Below are 16642 nucleotides of genomic sequence, written 5' to 3'. Positions count from 1 at the left end.
AATAAGTATATATATATATATATTACACACAAATAAGTATATATATATATATATTACACACAAATAAGTATATATATATATATTACACACAAATAAGTATATATATATATATTACACACAAATAAGTATATATATATATATTACACACAAATAAGTATATATATATATGAACACACACATTACACGGTGCATGCATTTAATATATAAACACACCTGTATTGTACACTCCCTTCAAAAGGTAAGACATGTGACTTGCTAAACTTTTAACAAAACGAGAAAAGTGCACACGCACGGTGAGAGAACATCAAATACAAAAACAAAACAAAAACAGTTTCTTTCGTCTAGTATTGAGAGAGAGAGAAGAGAGAATATCTCAAATCGTACCTAGATAACAGCTATGCAAAGTATGTATGTGACCTGTATTTTCTATACAATTTATATCTACATTGGGAAGGAGAAAGCGAGGGTGTAAAAAGAGAGGAGGGAGAGCAAGTAAACGAGAGAGGGAGAGAGAGAAGCAGCAGGAATGAATGAGGACAGACTTTTAAGATGAAGGGGAGATTGTTGTATAGATGACACCCGAATAGCTTGCCCCACCTCGCAAAGGAAACGAAATAGGAGCTAGCGGGGAGCTGTCGTTTACTAAAGGCTTTCATATTGTAAAGATACGGGCTGTCCACACCTATTTTATTATAGATAACACCACTTGCTTGCTCGCTCTCTCTTTTTGAAAGGGGGCAACTTTTTCGAGAAGTGGGTCGCAATATTAAAAAAATACATAAAAAAACGAATAATTTTTCGTTCAGGCGTTGCCATTCAGAAAGTCCCGTGGGCCGTACAGGTTACCCAGGCTAGTTAATAAGTTTTCAATCAGGCGTGCCATTCAGAAAGTCCCGTGGGCCGTACAGGTTGCCCATGGCTAGTTAATGATTCTTCGTTCAGGCGAGCCATTCAGAAAGTCCCGTGGGCCGTACAGGTTACCCATGGCTAGTTAATAAGTTTTCAATCAGGCGTGCCATTCAGAAAGTCCCGTGGGCCGTACAGGTTGCCCATGGCTAGTTAATAATTGTTCGTTCAGGCGTACCATTCAGAAAGTCCCGTGGGCCGTACAGGTTGCCCATGGCTAGTTAATAATTGTTCGTTCAGGCGAGCCATTCAGAAAGTCCCGTGGGCCGTACAGGTTACCCAGGCTAGTTAATAAGTTTTCAATCAGGCGTGCCATTCAGAAAGTCCCGTGGGCCGTACAGGTTACCCATGGCTAGTTAGTAATTTTTCGTTCAGGCGGGCCATTCAGAAAGTCCCGTGGACTATACAGGTTACCCATGGCTTAGTTAAAAGGCTATAACCGATTCACGACCCAATTCTAGAAGAAAAGTTTGAACTATCTCACATGATAGGCAAGACAAACACCGTTGCTGATTTATTCAGCTAATTTATGAAATAAATTAATGAAACGGAGAAGAAAGGCATCTTTCCCTCTCTTTTCTTTCAAATACACCCAAAGTTCCAGTTGTTGAATCAGTAAAATATAATAAAATAAAATAAGTTTGACAAGTTTTTTATTCATGAAGAGAGTAAGAGAGCCGGGGGAGAGACCGACTGAACGGAACAGTGGGTAAAGTGACCTACAACTAACACAAGATGAATAGATTATATATATTTAAATAGTTTAAAGACGAGTCTTTTGTGGGATAGTCAGGCTTTTCTCAATTGTGAGAAAGAACTAAGGAACGAGAGAGAAAAGAATGAATATGCGACAGGGGAAGAATAATAAATGTACGAGAAAAAAAATTTAAAAACAAGTGAAACAAGTAAAGGTTGGATAATAGAAAAATAAGTAAATGAAATAGAATGAAAAAAAAGTTTAGGAAGAAATGCGTTTTTTTTTTTTTATAGTCACTGAATATAACAAAACTAGTTGAGACGAACACAAATAGTTAGACCAATGCTTCTTTTAACAGCTTTATATATTCACCTGCATCTATATATTTTTAAAAATCCATAGATACAAATAGGCAGACACACACACACACTCAGATAGATATATACACACATGTGCACAAGAGACGAAATAGGATAGGAAGTGTGGCTTAGCTTATCTCGTACACAGACATACGCACATTGCACTTAGACTAAACAGAAGTGTCCGGAATGAAATGTGTGTGGTGTGGATATATACATATATGTGTATATATATTTATTTAATTTTATCTAGTTTCAGCTCACGAGCTGTGGCCATGCTGGGGCACCGCCATTCTGTATGTATGTATGTGTGTGTGTATATATAATATATATACCGGAGTAAACACATAAATGTGAAAAAGTGGAAAAAAGAGTACTCAAATACCAGGAGTAATATACTTTTAAATAAAGTATATATACACACATGTATATACACATATCTATATACACACACACACATATGTATATATATATATATACACACCACACACACACGTAAATATATATATACATACACACACACACACATGTATGTATGTATTACATATTTTCTATAGGAATAAGGTCTGAAATCTTGAGTGGGGGTTGGTGTAGTCGATTATATCGACCTGGTACTCAACTGGTACTTATTTATTTCATCGACCCCCGAAAGGTTGTATGCAAAGTCAGTTCTGTGGAATACACACATGCATACCATTCCATACCATATACCATACAAACGTATTTAGGCAACGAGTGAACGTTTTGTGTCGCTCCTATTTTTAGATAGACTGAGCGAACGAAAGAGAAAGAGAGAGAGAGAGAGTTCCTTGACAACAGAGCGGGGTAAATCAGACGGAAAATATATAGAAACTCGATTAAATAAATAAACTGACGGAAAGGAGGAACCAGCGAGGGAGTTTCTATGTGACTGGTTGCTTGACCTGTAAAGATATAACGGTGGGGGTAAAGAATACGTACACCACCCGTTTTCGACGTAACCCTACCCGCCGAAAACGGGTGATGTGCACATTTTTTTAACCTTTGATTTAACTTAACATCCTTTAAAAGTAGAATGTATTTCTTTACTGCCCACAAGGGGCTAAACATAGACGGGACAAACAAGGACAGACAAAGGGATTAAGTCGATTACATCGACCCCAGTTGGAAACTGGTACTGGTCACGGCCTCAATGTCTTTGGATCGTAGGCTTGATTAGAAGAGTTGGGACGTGCTAACGAAGAAAAACAAACATCTTCGTGGTCGGTCGCTCGACCTGTTAGAGACAACAGATAGATATCCATAAAAAGTACACAGCTAAAATTGTCCTTGATAATATGCACTGGCCAGGAGAAGGCTGTGGTGGCCAGAATTGGAAACCTCTTTGATCAGAGCTGGTCTGGTGTTACGGCGGAAAGCATAAATAAGCGTGATAAAATGAAAGGAGAGACAGATTTACGAATTCTTATTAATGTCAAGAGGAATTTCATCGAGCAAGGCCGCGGAATGTGTAATAGAGAGAGCGACAGGGTGTGAAAAAAGTTTTTATATAAAAGATAGTGAAACCAGAGGGTAGAAAAGAAAGGTCTCAGAGTAGAGCAAGCAAGCAAAGCAATACATAAAAGATATCAAGAAAGCATTGAGAAAAAAAGTGCTAGGAAGTACGAAGATAAGGAAAGAATAGGGCCTTTATATTTCTTTCTGAAAGAAGAAGACACACACAATTAAACAGTGAGTGTGTCCGTGTTTGAAAATATGCACACAGATACCACCATATTTTTTCACACAGACACACTCCCTGTGGAATATATATATATATATATATATATTATATACACAATTACTGTATAGTCCTAGAAAAAAAAAGATAAATTTTACAAGGAGAAAACAGAGACGCAAATCTCCAAACATTGAAGGCAAATTAATTAAAGTTGATTAAAGATAATGAGAGCAAACAAGGTGATGGGACGAATGGCAACCCGAGATTTACTAAAAGTTTTATAATAGAAAGAAAAAAAGTTGCTTCTTTACACCAAACACACAAATATATATTTCGAAACACCTCTTTTCCCATACATACATATATAAATATATATATGTATTTTATACACACACACGGATAACAATCAGTCTCACATACCGACACAAAAAAACTTAAGGAGTGTTTATTAGACGGTAAAAGAAGAAAAATAAAATGCTGTCAGGCAAGTTAATCACGCTTAGTTCACATAGAGATGGGAGGAGGAGGAGAAGGAGGAAGAAGAAAGATACATCGGTAAAGAGAGAGAGAGGGGGGAAGGATGGTAAAGACAGAATAAGAAAAAGACAGACATGAGGAATAAAGAGAGAGAGGTAAAGACAGAAGAAAAAGTAAGACAGGGAGGGAACAGAGAGAGAGGAGAAGAAATAAGGAAGAAATAGAGAGAGGATGAGACAGAAGAAAAAGAAAGTAAGCCAGGAGGGAGGGGAACAGAGAGGAGGAGAAATAAGGTAAAGAGAGAGAGAGAGAGAGAGAGAGGTAAAGACAGAACAAGAAAAAGAAAGACAGGAGGGAGGGGAACAGAGAGAGAGGAGGAGAAATAAGGTAGAAAGAGAGAGAAAACAATTTCAAAATGGCTGCCACTCATGTGTAGCAAACTTTGTAAGATTTATATATATATTATATATATATATAAAAGAAAAAAGGTTTTCAGAATACTGGATGGTTGTAAAAATATATATTTATTTACATATTACATGAAGAAATAATGTGATATATAAATAAATATATATTTTTACGACCATCCAGCATTCTGAATACCTTTTTTTCTTTCATATGTATTAAATCTGTACATCACCCCCAATACTTCTAACATACATACATACATACATACATACATACATATATATACATACATACACTATATATATATATGTATATATACACATACAAATTCATATGGCGAAGTTTCTACTACAACCGAAACTATGCCAATTCATACGTCTGTGTAAATTTTATTAGATAATGATTAAATTGTATTAAAGTTATATCTAAAACTTAAAGATAATGAGAGCAAACAAGGTGATGGGACGAGTGGTAACCAGAGATTTACTGAAAGTTTTAATAGAAAAAAGTTATTTCTTTACACCAAATACACAAATATATATTAGATAATGATTAAATTGTATTAAAGTTATATCTAAAACTTTTAGGGATGTGTGAAAACTTAGAAAAAAAGTCCAAATGAAATAAGATCTACAAAGAATCTTTTTCAAACTTCTATAAAAGTTTCCGATAATGAATAAACGATATATATATAAATAAAATCGACATTTAAAAAACAAAACAGAAAATTAACCGACAGACGAATATGTGTCTGTAATTTGAAAACTACATACGTAATCATTTGCTGAATTATCAAAAAGTTTATTAAGCTTTTTATATTATAAAACGAATAACCGAAGTTGATAAAACTTGAAACACAAGGATGTTCATGGTTATTTCAAAAAATATACACAAGTAGTACTTTGTATGTGATACAAAATGTGTATTTATAATAATTTATACACCTGAATTTTTGAAGTTCTCATGAAGACACACACTCGAATAGGCGCGAGTAATTGAAGTTATTTAACGAACGAATTGATTATGAGCGCTACATATATATCGGAATTATTTCGTATATACATATTACTACGAATAAATATATATATATATATATATATATATATAAAACACACCTAAATATAATTTCACACATAAGTGTGTTAATTGACGGGTGCGTCGATCTGTGTGAGTGTATGCATGTATGTATGATGTATGTATGTATGTATATACATATATATAACATTACAAACGTATCTATATAAGTAAATTCATATTTTACACATACATAGATGCACAACATCTATATTGCACACATACACATAGTGAACATATGTATATATATATTATATATCATCTGCATACACATGTTGCAAGTATATATATAGTGAACATGTGTATATATATATTATATATCTGCATACACATATTGCAAGTATATATATAGTGAACATGTGTATATATATATAATATATCTGCATACACATATTGCAAGTATATATATAGTGAACATGTGTATATATATATTATATATCTGCATACACATATTGCAAGTATATATATAGTGAACATGTGTATATATATATTATATATCTGCATACACATATTGCAAGTATATATATAGTGAACATGTGTATATATATATATTATATATCTGCATACACATATTGCAAGTATATATATATATATATATACATACATACACATGTTGCAAGTATATATATATATATATACATATACACACACACATACACATGTTGCAAGTATATATATATATACATACATACATACACACCTGATACAGTTAGGTACAACTGTTGAGCAAGATTTCACAGATTTAAGCTTTTAGAAAAGATTCCTTGCTAATGGCTAAATCTAAGGCATTTCTTCCAAAATACAATATTCGAAAATTTTAAATATTGTTTCAGGAAATATTGATTTGGTGAAAGCAGAGATTCTTCACTAAGACATTAAACCTGTACATAATTCATATCTATACCACAAATATTACACCAAGCATTTCATGCATTATATATATATATATATATATAATATATATATATATTATATATATATATATACATATATATGTGTGTGACATGTATATATTATGTATGTATATGTGTATATATGTGTATATATTAATAATAGTATGAAAACAAAAGATTGAATGAGTCCTCGTTATTATGTAAAATAGAGGAATTTATCCGTAATATAAAATGTGACAATTATTCGGTTGCCATAATAAAACTCCGAGTTTCGGATGTCGGGGCAGAAATCTGTTCCGGCACCTCGTCAGTTATTAAGACAAACAAAAATGCCTATGTATATGTGTGTGTGTGTGTGTATATGCCTATATGTATGTGTGTGTGTGTGTGTGTATATGCCTATATGTATGTGTGTGTGTGTGTGTGTGTATATGCCTATATGTATGTGTGTGTGTGTGTGTATATGCCTATATGTATGTGTGTGTGTGTGTGTGTGTATATGCCTATATGTATGTGTGTGTGTGTGTGTGTGTGTGTGTGTATATGCCTATATGTATGTGTGTGTGTGTGTGTATATGCCTATATGTATATGTGTGTATATGCCTATATGTATATGTGTGTATATGCCTATATGTATATGTGTGTATATGCCTATATGTATATGTGTATATATGCCTATATGTATATGTGTATATATGCCTATATGTATATGTGTATATATGCCTATATGTATGTGTATATATGCCTATATGTGTGTGTATACATGCCTATATGTATGTGTGTATACATGCCTATATGTATGTGTGTATACATGCCTATATGTATGTGTGTATACATGTCTATATGTATGTGTGTATACATGTCTATATGTATGTGTGTATACATGTCTATATGTATGTGTGTATACATGTCTATATGTATGTGTGTATACATGTCTATATGTATGTGTGTATACATGTCTATATGTATGTGTGTATACATGTCTATATGTATGTGTGTATACATGTCTATATGTATGTGTGTATACATGTCTATATGTATGTGTGTATACATGTCTATATGTATGTGTGTATACATATCTATATGTATGTGTGTATACATGTCTATATGTATGTGTGTATACATGTCTATATGTGTGTATACATGTCTATATGTATGTGTGTATACATGTCTATATGTATGTGTGTATACATGTCTATATGTATGTGTGTATACATGTCTATATGTATGTGCGTATACATGTCTATATGTATGTGCGTATACATGTCTATATGTATGTGCGTATGTCTATATGTATATATATATGTCTATGTATATATATATGTCTATATGTATATATATATGTCTATATGTATATATATATGTCTATATGTATATATATATGTCTATATGTATATATATATGTTTATATGTATATATATATGTTTATATGTATATATATATGTTTATATGTATATATATATGTTTATATGTATATATATATGTTTATATGTATATATATATATATATATATACATACAAATACATAACACGCACATATACAATGTTTCCTATATCTATATCACATATATGATACTTATGTACACACATATATATATATATATACCACACTATACTTTATACACTTACATATACATATATCTACATAGTTACGTCTATTATGAAACGCATATATTTTGTATATACACTACATACACATTACACACCCACATATAACACTACACACAAGCATGTGTGTGTAAGATAGAGAATGTACACACGCGTGTGTAATATCTGAAACACTACACACACGTATATATACCCTTATGTGTGTGCATGTAATATGATAGAGGTATGCGACGCAGAGATGTTTGCCAACACAATTTTACGGATTCCTTTACAAGGCACCATTTATTTACATACAATAATTGTAGAGCTGGCTTTTTAAAAAAAATTTTATCCTCATCTATGGAGATGAGGATAACAACTTCTGACTAAATATTTTGCGTCAGAAAATGCAAACTTCAGCAAACTTTAAACCGCAATTTTAATGGCCTCCAACTGAGGATCGAATCTCGATTGCAGGCAGGGGCCCTCCTTTTCTCTCTTCAGAGAGCCTTTTTCTAACCATGTTCGTACTGGTTGTTAGAAATAGCAGTTTAATTAACCTCACACCTCATGCCAGACAGTCTTCGAAAAGAAAACGAAGGAGACAAATATGTGAGGACCACGGTTGGAACGCCATTTGTCATATCTCCTGGGGTAACTAGGGGTTAATTAAACAACACCGCCGCACCCTATAATCACATGGCAAAGAAATTTTAAAAAATCAAACTTGGTGTTTCTTATAGGCATGCATATACATACATGTGCACGCGGGCTTGCGAGTGTATACATGTGGCGCGTATATACACAAGCATGTATATGCGATATATATATATATATATATATATCAGCAAACCAGACACTGGTTTGTCTTATAATTAGGAACAAAGTTTTCACTTTAGACTTGTACAGCATTCACAAGACCGTTTTTGTATACGCAAACAACTCCACATACACACAAACATATATATATATATACACCACATATATTACCACACACCCACACATATACCACACACACACACACACATACACCACACCACACATATACACACACACACCACACACATACACACACATATACACACACCACACAAGATTCACACCACACACATATATACACACACACATATATATATATATACACATATATACACACACATACATATACACACAATACATATCCACACATACATATACACACATACATATACACACATACATATACACACATACATATACAGACATACATATACACACATACATATACACACACACACACACATATATACACACACACACACACATATACACACACACATACACACACACACATATACACACACATATACACACACACATATATACACACACACATATACACACACAAATATATACACACACACATATATATATATATATATACACACACATAAATACACACACACATAAATACACACACACATATATAGATAAGTCGGTTGTCCGTTGGTCAGGAAAAGATTACAACACCTTAGAAGAAAAACAGAGCAGTTTTATTTATATATTGTCAAGCAGTGTATTTCTGACCAACTTTATTTGGCATAACCAGAAATATACTGTTGAGCAATGATGTACACGCTAGTTCTGTGTGTATATATATTGTTCATCAGTATTATTCCTGGTTATGACAAATAAATTTAGACTAAAAAATATATATACTGCCTAACAAATAAATATAATCAGAGTGCTTTTTTCCCCCTAACCAACTGATTTCATATCTACGCACAGACTTTCGGAATAGGTGTCCCACATAAGTTGGATCGCCAGTTTTGGTTGGAATTTTGTCTTTTGTGTATCTGTGTGTGTGTGTTGTGTGTGTGCCATGAACAGAAGACACAGGATGCACAAAGGCTTAAATACGGCATTAGCACAAATGTGTATAAATTTCTATACACACTCAAACACCCTCAGGCACGTGGAACTATATATTTATATATAGATGTGTGTGTGTATATATATCTCTAGAGATATATATAGATATGTGTGTGTGTGTGTGTGTGTGTGTGTGTATATATCTAGATGTGTGTGTGTGTGTATATATATATATCTAGAGAGATATATGTGTGTGTGTGGTGTATATATATATATATATATAGAGAGAGAGATAAATGTATATATATTATACACACACATACAGAGAAAGAGAGATACTAGTCATAACTCAACTTATAGCTTATATGTCGAGGTGTGTATAATGTATATATACACTATATAGATTCTGAAGTCCATGATTATAAAGCCTGATTCATTTAAGAAACAGACATGTACACACACACACACACACACACATGCATACATACATCTAGATACAACCATACACACATCGCCAACAAAGTTGAGAAACATTCTGTGCCGAAAGTTTTTACCATGATCCAAAATTATGTTTTTAAGAAGTTCCACAATAAAAAAGCTTAAAAGATTCTCACAAGACCTCAATATTATCTATTTGGCCTCTATTACCATTTTCTGGCAGGACATTTTTACACAATTTAAAGAAGACAGCAAGGTTTTTCCTTGTTAATGATAATGGGAAAGCGGAAATTAAACATTTCTTAGGAATTCAACTTGCTAAGTTGTGTATAGCCATGTTTGACTTTCTATGTTCTTTTGTGTGTGTGTGTGTGTGTGTATATTAGACGTAAGAGTATGAAGTGTGTGTATGTATATATATATATATATACACAACACGCCCTCATATGTAGGTATATATATATGAGGCACTTATGTATGTGTATATATATATATATATATATTCGTCTGCCCTCTGTGGCAGCTGAGAGATTCCATTAAATCAAGAATTAATCTTGTATACACACACACACACGAGATAGACAGAAGGCATATTTGTACAATTGTGTATATATATATAAATATATATATAACATAACTATATATACATATATGAACACTATATATGTATATATATATGCATATATATATGCATATATATATATGTATGCATATATGTATATATATGTATATATATATGTATATATGTATGCATATATATATGCATATATATGTATGCATATATATATATTTATATATATATGTATATATATAGTGTTATATATGTATGCATATATATATGCATATATATGTAGGCATATATATATATTTATATATATGCATATATGATATGTATGATTATATATATTTATATATGTATATATATGTATATATATAGTATATTTATATATGATATATATGTATATATATATATATATATTTATATATGATATATGGATATATATATATATATTTATATATGTATATATATGTATAATCTATATAATATAGATTTATATATGTATATATATGTATATTATATAAATATTTATATATGTATATATATGTATATATATATATATTTATATATGTATATATATGTATATATATATATATTTATATATGTATATATATGTATAGAATAGATATAGTTAATATATGTATCTATATAAGATAGTTATATAGTATATATATTGTAGATATAGGATATATATTTATATAGTATATATATTTATAATATGTATATATATGTATTATATATATATATTTTATATATGTATATATATGGTATATATATATATATATTATATATGTATATATATGTATAGATATTTATATATGTATATATAATATATATATTTATATATGTATATATATGTATATATATATATATATTTAATATGTTATATATGTATATATATATATATATTTATATATGTATATATATGTATATATATATATATTTTATATATGTTTATATATGTATATATGTATATATATGTATATTATATATTATTTATATGTATATATGTATGGATATATATATATATATATTATATATATATATATGTATATATATGTATATATATATATATATTTATATATGTATATATGTATATATATATATATATATTATATATATTTATATATGTATATATATGTAGTATATATATATATAGATATCTATTTATATATGTATAGATTGTATCATAGTATCTATATGTATATATATGTTATATATATATTATTTATCTATGTATATATATGTATATATATATATATATTTATATATGTATATATATGGTAATATATATATATATTTATATATGTATATATATTCGATATGTATATATATGTATATATATATATATATTATTATACTACCCTCTCTATGTATATATATATATACTATTTTATCTGTATATATATATTATATATATCATATTTATCTAGGTATATATATGTATATATATATCTATTTATAGTGATATATAATGTATCATATATATATAGTTATATCGGTTGTATATAATGTATATATATATCTATATTTCTTATGGTATATATATTTATATATATTATATTTATATATGTATATATATGTATATATATATATATATTATATATGTCTATATATATTATATATCTTTATATATGTATATATATGTATATATATATATATAATCTTATATGTATATATATTTATATATGTATATCATTATATATAATTATATTATTAATATGTATATATATGTATATATATATATATATCTATATATGTATATATATGTATTATATATATATATATCTATATAGTATAATTGTATATTATATATATATATCTATATATGTATATATGTATATATATGTATATATATGTATATATATGTATATATCGATATGTATATATATATATATATCGATATGTATATATATATATATATATCGATATGTATATATATATATATATATATACTATATATATACATCGATATGTATATATAGAATATATTAATATATATATATACATCGATATGTATATATATATATATATATATATATAGTATATATACATCGATATGTATATATAATATATATATATATATATATACATCGATATGTATTATATATATATATATATTATATATATAACATCGATATGTATATATATATATATATATATATATATACATCGATATGTATATATATATATATATATATATATATATATACATCGATATGTATATATATATATATAATATATATACATCGATATGTATTATATATATATATATATATATATATATATATATATATACATCGATATGTATATATACATAAACACATATATATACATAAACCATATATATATATAAACACCATCATATATATACACTAATAACACACCATATATATATACATAAACACATATATATACATAAACACACATATATACATAAACACACATATATACATAAACACACATATATACATAAACACACATATATACATAAACACACATATATACATAAACACATATATACATAAACACATATATATATATACATACATACATACGTATATGAACACATATACATACATACATACATATATGAACACATATATATACATACACAACTATATATAAACACGTTATTGTTCAGAGCACTTAGGCAATAAACATCTGGGCCAAAGTTTGTTGGCATTTCAGGTCAGACAGCATGAAACAAGCACTAAGTTTAGCCACAAACACTGAACCACGGCGGGTCAAAGAAGGAGGTCTCCAGCTCCACCTGCCAGAAATAGCAGTCAAATCTTCTCCAAAACGCACACGGATAAAACACGTACGTATCCCTTAGTCGACAGGATGGACATGGACAGAATAACTTCTATCACAGGTCTGTCCGATTAAGACAGACATGGGGCTAAATACTAAAACTTACAAAATATTTGTGTATCACAAATATACTGCACTTATATAAAATTCATAGTGAACTTGTGTGTGTGTGTATATTATATACACGCAGTCCACCACGCTAGTTAATATTCTGATTCGATATTTTAACAGTAAATGTTATAAACTCGTGTGTGTATTGTAAGTAAATGGCATACTACTACATGATATACATACGTGTAGACAGAGTATATATATATATATATATATATATATATATACATACACACACACACACACACGCAGAAGCTAAAGTACTAATACACACAAAGGTTTTTAAAAATGCACAAACAAGGTAACACACACACACAAACATCACACACAAGCAAGCTAATACAGAACACACACACACAAGGTAATACAGCACACACGCAAACTAATACAGCACACACACAAACAAGCTAATACAGTATACACACACATGCTAACATAGCACACACGCAAACTAATACAGCACACACACACACAAACTGTAACATAGCACACACACACACAAGCCAACACAGCGCACACACACACACAAGCTAACAGCACACACACACACACACACACACACAAACTAATACAGCACACACACACACACGCAAGCTAACTCAGAGCATAGAAACTAATCCAACACGTATATATAGTTCATAAAACACACACGCGTGCGCGCGCGAGAGAGAGAAAGAGAAAAAGAGAGCAAAGGAAGAAATAAAAACCGCTAAAGCGAAAAAAAAAACAAACCAAGAAAAAAAAAAACTCGGCACCAAGTTCCAATAAGTCAATTACAAAAAAAAACACAAACAAATTTACACCAATACACACACACACACAAATACATATATACATACACAAATACATATACATATATATACACATATATAGATATAGAGATTATGCGTTAGTACTTACCATCTTCGAGTAGTCTTTCCATGTGTACAAAGACATTCGGAAACGCCTGTAACTGTTTTTTATCCTTTAACAATTGTGATAAATACTCTGGCGAATTCCGATCCTCTTTATTATTTTCAGTCCCCATTTTTTTTTATTTATAATGAATTTTTTTTTAATTATCTTCCAATTAGATAATAATAATGTGTATATATATATATGTAATGTTTGGTAGATGTTTTGGATTCTTAGAGGTTTTGCAAAAGAAGAAGGGTTTTTACTTATGTTTAGACATGAAAAAAATAGAAAATGAAATGAAAATTGAAGAAAAGGGACAAAAAAATAGTAAGATATGTAATTAAATGGGGTCTTTTTTATAGTTTAAGGGTAATAAATCCACATTTGATATATGTTTTGCGTGTGTGTGTGTATACTTGTGCAGCAAGACTGGAATAATATAAAAGAAAATTTAGCGATTGATAGAACTATCATATTATATTAAATAATATATTTATATATATAGTGTGTGTGTGTGTTGTTGTGTGTAGTGTGTAGAGGAAAAGGGGGGGAGACAGAAGAAAACTCCCCTTCTATAGTAAAGGAATTTTTTTTTTCTTCTTTCTTCTTAAGGAATTTCGGTATTTCCTCCGATTTTTTTCTTCACTACCAATCACCAAATCTTTCACTTAATCCACGGAAATAATATATATACATATATATACACATAATAGATATAGAGATTATGCGTTAGTACTTACCATCTTCGAGTAGTCTTTCCATGTGTACAAAGACATTCGGAAACGCTGTAACTGTTTTTTATCCTTTAACAATTGTGATAAATACTCTGGCGAATCCGATCCTCTTATTATTTTCAGTCCCCATTTTTTTTATTTATAATGAATTTTTTTTTAATTATCTTCCAATAGATAATAATAATGTGTATATATATATATATGTAATGTTTGGTAGATGTTTTGGATTCTTAGAGGTTTTGCAAAAGAAGAAGGATTTTTACTTATGTTTAGACATGAAAAAAATAGAGAATGAAATGAAAATTGAAGAAAAGGGACAAAAAAATAGTAAGATATGTAATTAAATGGGGTCTTTTTTATAGTTTAAGGGTAATAAATCCACATTTGATATATGTATGCGTGTGTGTGTGTATACTTGTGACAGCAAAGACTGGAATAATATAAAAGAAAATTTAGCGATTGATAGAACTATATATAATATATATATAAATATATATATTTATATATATAGTGTGTGTGTGTGTGTGTGTGTGTATGTGTGTAGAGGAAAAGGGGGGGAGACAGAAGAAAACTCCCCTTCTATAGTAAAGGAATTTTTTTTTTCTTTCTTCTTAGAGGAATTTCGGTATTTCCTCCGATTTTGTCTTTCACTCCTAAATCACCAAATCTTTCACTTAATCCAACGGAAATAATATATATACATATATATATATATTATATATAAATATGGTGTATGTATTTGTAATGCTTGTGGTTGTAAATTCGTGTTATATATATATATATATATATACACACACAGCAAGAAAAAATATTGGTTGCTCTTCTCCAAGGATAAGTTACAATGTAGAATTTCCACAATGAAGTATCATGAAAGAAAAAGACAATAAGAAATAAAAGCGCTTTCTCCACGTTCCTCGAATTATATATTTCTTCTTTCTTTCGTAGGAAGTATATTTTCCGTTGTTCTTTTGCCGATTCACAAATTTTGAGTATATATATAATTTGCCCTATAAGCAACAGAAAAAAGTATTTGGGTATCACATATAAACCGTACAGATATATATATGTATATCTACACGTACACACGAGTGTATATAATTATATATAAATATATATATATATATATATTTATATA

The 16642-nt window shown here is 29.3% G+C and overlaps 1 protein-coding gene across 19 annotated transcripts in view; it reads right to left on the bottom strand.

The window, feature by feature from the left end:
- The window catches only part of LOC115222370 (protein quaking-B), a 106613-nt gene extending 91431 nt beyond the window's left edge, over positions 1-15182 (bottom strand). For 3 of the 19 annotated variants that reach the window (XM_029792566.2, XM_036511445.1, XM_036511446.1), the window contains exon 1: positions 14777-15177. In XM_029792566.2, coding sequence (XP_029648426.1) covers positions 14777-14903 — 127 coding nt within the window. In that variant the 5' untranslated portion in view covers positions 14904-15177. Of the gene's footprint in view, positions 1-14776 lie in introns of all 19 variants that reach the window. The other 16 variants (XM_029792574.2, XM_036511451.1, XM_036511448.1 and 13 more) reach the window with 11 other exon arrangements.
- Positions 15183-16642: the final 1460 nt, after the last annotated feature.

This window comes from Octopus sinensis, linkage group LG19, assembly GCF_006345805.1.
Source record: "Octopus sinensis linkage group LG19, ASM634580v1, whole genome shotgun sequence".
NCBI lineage: Eukaryota > Metazoa > Mollusca > Cephalopoda > Octopoda > Octopodidae > Octopus > Octopus sinensis.
Note: the sequence above shows the minus strand (reverse complement) of the source record. Positions and strands in the feature narration are given on the sequence as shown.